We start from the raw sequence: 5,883 nt of genomic DNA, 5'->3' as shown, positions 1-5,883 counted from the left end.
GTCATTATTAGTTAGTGTGTAGATGGGTGAGGGGAAACTTTTAATTTAATTCAGGCTGTAACAATGTGGATTAAGTCTGAAGGCCCATCCTCTTCTAGATAATGAGATGGATCCTCTGAGGGTGTTTTCAGTCCTCTTCAGAGGACTGAGATCAGTTCTTTTAAAGTGAACTCTTGAGGGGGATTTTTTTGGGGGAAAATAGCTGTTCTCTGTATTCACACTGCCCTTGACATTGAATTAGGACAACTCTTTTGCCAGTTCACTTTATTTTTTTTTAGGTCAGTCCTCTTTGCATTCACACTGCTATGTTTAGAAAGGAACATCCACTCGTGGTTTTTACAAAGTGCAGGTCAAGTCATTCCATCAGAACGTGTTATCGGACAGCTATATATAAACCTACTTATATGTTGCATGCTAATAGATTCCAATCAGAAGATACTATTAACATTGGCAACAATAAATAGAATAACTGCAGATGCTGTAATTTGGGTATACAATTTTCAATCTAGGCTACTGCCCCTTTAAGAGCTAGAATTGATTTTGTAGCCTGTTCTGATTCTCACCAAATATGTTGTCTTCTCACACTACTCAAACCCCACAATCTAATCAGCTTATGAAGCTCTCAGCCAATAGATCAAATATTCAAACCATTTTGGACAACAATTCTGCGTGTGAGGGGAAGCAGTGTTGTAGTAGTCTATTCCCACACCACCCACTAATGACAAGCCAACCTGGTGAGCTTTGTGTTCACATTGCCCTAAAAAAGGGAACTGGACTGAGGAATTCAAGATGGTCTCAGTTCGGTTAACTTTTGAGAGGTCGGAGTTCCTTTGGCGTGTTCACACTGGACAAAAAAATTAAGGGAACAGGCAGAGTTCACAAATTGTCTGAAAGGGACCCAGTGTGAAAACACCCTTAGACAATATTGAGATGGAGGCAGGTAGTGTGATTGTTTTAGCCTGGGATTCAATCCGATCACAGGTAATAGACATTGCAGCTTTTAGGTAATGTAACCACGGTAAACGCTGCATAGTTCAATTGGAAATTGCCTGTAAAAGCTGCAACGTCTATTACCCACAATCGGATTGCATCCTGACCCCTAGGGCTGTATTCAATCAGATCCGCTTTAGCCGACATCCACATAGCGGTTGTTTTGGCGGTGTCGGAAGTGGAACTGCTTTAGAGCTGTCAAATCCACAAGCGGCTCCTGGCATTACACCTAAAGCGGACATTGCTATTGGCCTGTACGGAGTCGAATTAACAGAGATCCCATGAATCCAAATTTTCAATGTGAGTAATTATTTCTATGTATCCTACACTTTCTCGTTCTGAACTTAACGACAGTGGGGCGAAGCGTGACGATTGCAAGAGCAGCTGCTCAATGATTTGACGGCTCCAACACACTTCTTCCTCCCGACCACTATTTCTATTATGAGTCATTTAACAGACACTTATCCTGAGCATAATGATTTGTTTTCCCTTTTCATACTAGTCCTGTGTGGGAATCAAACCCACAACCCTGGCATGGCAAGCACCATGCTCTACCAACTGAGCCACAAGGGAGGTCTGCTATTGCTGGTTAACATTTGTTCTGATTGAATCCCAGCCTTAGAGTAAGATATTGTGACCTTGCAAAAGAGACCGCTACAGTGCTTCCTTTCCACTTCTCTTTATTGACAGAGATATGAAACGTGTCTAAACTCCCCTGGGTGTTTTGAAGTTCATTCCAACGGTAGGCTGGGTGACCTGCAGGTTCGACAGGTTGCCGAAGTCCTAACAGAGGAAAGATTTCAGATTTAGTCAAACAATTCCTCACCTAGCTCTAATGAGCATTACATTCTGAGGTCTATCATAGGAAGGTAACACTGACTGTGCACAGCAAAGACGGGAAAGCTTTCCAGTGCTCTACTTAGTATTGGGAAAGCTACCAATTACTTGGCAGCAGAAGAAGTTGAGCTACAGCAATATTAGACACTATCAGAGAAACAGTGCTTAACTAAAGTAGCTCACTACATCAAAACTACAGCGTGAATAATGATCATATCTAATAGATGCATTTCTATTGGCCACAGACGATCTTGTAGTGGTGTTAACTCAGCTACAACAGAAAATTCAGACAAAGTAGTTTTTAGGTCAGTGTGTTTACATTCTGCTCTGTTAAGTTATGCCCAGTGTGAGATAGGAGGCTACATCATTGCTGGATGAAGTCAGAGTACTCAAACCACAAGCACACATCTCGTTTAGACTGTAGATAGGCAGTGAGATCTGAGAGGGAAGGTTTTGAACATACCAACAGCTTCAGCATCTCCTTGGTGTCGGGATCCACCTCAATGATCTCCTGGTCCAGAGCAGACACCTACAGACACAAAGACCATCAGCTTTACAGTGGATCTCATAGGAACCTATCAGGAGCCAGTGTTCTCAAGATAGACCCGAGCACGAGTGTCTGAAAGATACAGGGTTTGAGAGGGATAGACGGCCCAACAAACACAGGGAAAATCTGTCAGTTCCATCTTCCTGCATTATCAATGACCTGGCAACAACCATGCCACAGCCACTTTCGATACAGGTAGGCACCAAATTACAACCTTATAGATATCATCACAATCAGCAAGGACATTTCTCAAGTTATCTGAAGCAAGATGAAGGACCAAACTGCAAGGTAAATCTGAGCCATATATTCAGAGAGTTGGGCCAACTGCTCTTAATTGTAGACATTCAGTTAGATAGTATTGTTTAAACATCCCTCATGTAATATTATTAAAGCAGAGGCTAACGTGGCTACCATAGAATGTTGTAAATGCATCGTAACGCAGGAATCTAAATGCACGGCTCGGAGGTAAACCACCGAGGAACCCCACTGACCTCTGGGACATAGTTGTCCCTCCTCTCCCTCTCCTCCTCCTGCAGCTTGATGGAGATGCCTCTGACGGGGCCCCTCTGGATACGCTTCATCAGATGGGTCACATACCTAGGGAGGGGACACACATGGGAGAATACAGACCATATAAAAGGGGCATTTTACACAGACAATACAGTGAGATTTGGGCTCATATATGACTATTTATGCGTGGGAAAAGATTTCCTAAATAAAAAAATCACTCTGGTGATTTATGTCCAACAATGACAGAGATAAGCACTTGAGGGTGTACTGTACACAGATGGGTACTCAGAACAGTATAGAGTAGACGGAGGTCAGTAAACCAGCGCATGGATTTAAGCATATTTTTTATTTTAACTTTATTTAACAATGCAAGTCAGTTAAGAACAAATTCTTATTTACAATGACGGTCTAACAAAAAAGGGATGGGGGTTGGGGGCTAGGATTAAAAATAAAAATATAGGACAAAACACACATCACGACAACACTACATAAAGAGACCTAAGACGACAACACAGCTTAACTCCTGGCCTTGAAAACAATACAACATCTGACTCTAATAAACCCTTAATCATAGTTTGACGAGTGACATAACTAAGACCCGAGTCCGTAAAACAACCTGAACATGTTTCATGATGTTTGATTAGACAGGGAGGCGTTGCAGTGGTTTACTGACATTGTATCAATCAGCTTTGAAAATAATCTGATGTGAAAAAGACCAATTAGTGGCAAAAAGATCAGAATTGGGTTGCCCAAGTGGGCACCAACAGACACTACAATTTGAGCGTCTCTTTCCAATCCCTTTTATTGGTAAGTGGCAAAGATCACTGACTATGGTCAACAACCACTAGGTCTACACCTACAGCACAGGGACAGTTCTCAAGCAGATGAGGAATGAGGAAGGGGCTCATGTTGTCCAGACAACCTCTCACCCCAGAAGCAGGCTGGGTCAATTTGAGAAAACAAACAAAACAATGCCACAAACACTCAGATAATCAGAAAAAGACTTCAATCAGAAAGGCTTTTACCTACTTGTATATTTGCAACAAGAAAAAAGCCAATTTCTACATGATGGCTCAGGAAGCAAATAACCTACATTGGGATCAGACAATTATTAAATGTGCAACAAGCCCAATATTGAAACACCACTTGTCTACAGTCAGGCCAAATATCTCCAACTTTGACATGGAGACTAGAGGTCAACGGTCATTGAGAATGAACTGAGCACAAGTGTTCAACTATTGAGCCAATACTAGTCCTTTAAATAACAGGACTATACTTTTAACAGCTTAAACCACTGAACAACCGATGTGCACAAACATACAGGAACACAACACATCTATTACAAAGAGTTCTTCAAAGTAGTTCACAACGAGAATATTATGTTTAAGATATCCATGCAGGAACTGAATCCACAACCTTGACATTGCCAGCGTCACGCTCCAGCTCCAACCAACTGAACCAAGAATAGGAGCTTACCCTTTCTTTACATTATTCTATCTGTAAGACAAAGCAAAAAAAGCCCCTGATTTAACAGACAGGAATGTTGGACGTGGAGCTAAGAAGCCTGCCGTGGTTCAGCAACACAAGCTCCTTGAAGCGACAAAATAGTAAGCCTTCATTTGGTCAGACTTGCACCCTTCTAAAAGTACTGAGCGTAGCCGTACTGCACTGGCCTGGTTATGGATACGCCACAGACGCTGGAACCATGCTGGAAACTACAATGTGTTAAGAAAATATCTGAGCAAGCACAGTATGATTTGGGTCAGCACGATCATGTGACAGAGGTATTGGGTGGTCTGAGGCCTGAAAGTGACCCAAGCTTGTATTGGTGCATTCACTCACCCAGAAATCTTGTTGCGCAGCTTCTTGCTGGGGATGATGGCTATCTCCTCACACACCCTCTTGTTGACGTGGAAGTCACTGCCCAGCCGGGTGTAGTACTTCTCAATGATGACCCTGGCGGCCTTTTTTACCGTCTTGGTCCTGACTCGTCCCTGTTGGGAAGACCATCAGCTTGTTAACGGCAGAATCACACCAGTTTCTTTAGACAATACCTCTAAATTGCCAACATTCTCTCACATATCTGTAATTACTACACATCACTGCAATTATTCATGTTCACTTGGAATTGTTTCAACCTCTGACAACTGGTAGTTTAATGCAAACTAGCCGCGCAAAGCACAACTACAGGAACAATATTCAACAGAATATGCATAGCTAGTTAGCTAGATGCATAGTGCCAACTGTTTCTTCTTGACAGCAGATAGCTAGAACTCCTTGAGTGACAAGTAACTGAATTTGACATCAACCAACATTAATTCCTGGCTGGCTAGCAGACCACCACAAGACCATTGACATAAAATAACGTTAGTTAACTACACTGGTCTGGATGGCAAGATAGCTAGCTAAGCAGCTAGTTAGCTAATAACATTTCTAGCTAAACAATCTTAGCTATATCATTCTTACCAGACGCGAGGAACAGATGAACTACGTACTACACGACCCGTAAACACAACTAGCCAGCTAGTTGATATTGTGGTCCGCTCGATAGCAGACCAGTGACAAGATTGAAAGATCTTGTGCTAGCTACCGGCAAGCTAGCTTGCTACATTCACAACATAGCTAGGGAAACGACACAATAAACTGGTAAATAAAATGCAACAAATCACAAATAAATATCTGTGAAAATGTGTCGTATTTGAATTAATATTTGATATGCTTGTAGACGTGTCTGGAACTGATAAAAGGCAAGGATTGAAACAGATTGTGATGTATTCAATTTGGTAAAATACCCACCATGTTGGCTTGGGCTGGCGGAAAAGAACTGGGGAAGTTGTGACCGGAAGTTTATCTACGAAGCAGGAAGAAAATGCTGCAGACATTTGTTTTTGTAGCTTTGCAACACTGCCCGCTACTGGTTGTCTACCTTTGACACACTAAAAACATTTGGTGCATTGAATTTTATACAAAAGGTACTGATCCAGTCCACTTCGTAGTAC

General features: G+C 42.1%; 1 protein-coding gene and 1 non-coding gene across 2 annotated transcripts; both read right to left on the bottom strand.

The window, feature by feature from the left end:
• Window positions 1-267: 267 nt before the first annotated feature.
• On the bottom strand, window positions 268-4,893 carry LOC120049352 (40S ribosomal protein S17-like; the record flags this gene model as incomplete). The annotated part of the gene is made up of 4 exons (XM_038995619.1): window positions 268-1,773; window positions 2,291-2,356; window positions 2,866-2,971; window positions 4,727-4,893. Coding segments are annotated over 4 exons (417 nt in total), but the record flags the coding sequence as incomplete, so codon positions are not given.
• On the bottom strand, window positions 2,444-2,571 carry LOC120057263. The gene has a single exon (XR_005477892.1). It is a non-coding gene; the product is annotated as a small nucleolar RNA SNORA71 (small nucleolar RNA).
• Window positions 4,894-5,883: the final 990 nt, after the last annotated feature.

Source organism: Salvelinus namaycush, chromosome 1 (assembly GCF_016432855.1).
Source record: "Salvelinus namaycush isolate Seneca chromosome 1, SaNama_1.0, whole genome shotgun sequence".
In the NCBI taxonomy this organism is placed as follows: Eukaryota; Metazoa; Chordata; class Actinopteri; order Salmoniformes; family Salmonidae; genus Salvelinus; species Salvelinus namaycush.
Note: the sequence above shows the minus strand (reverse complement) of the source record. Positions and strands in the feature narration are given on the sequence as shown.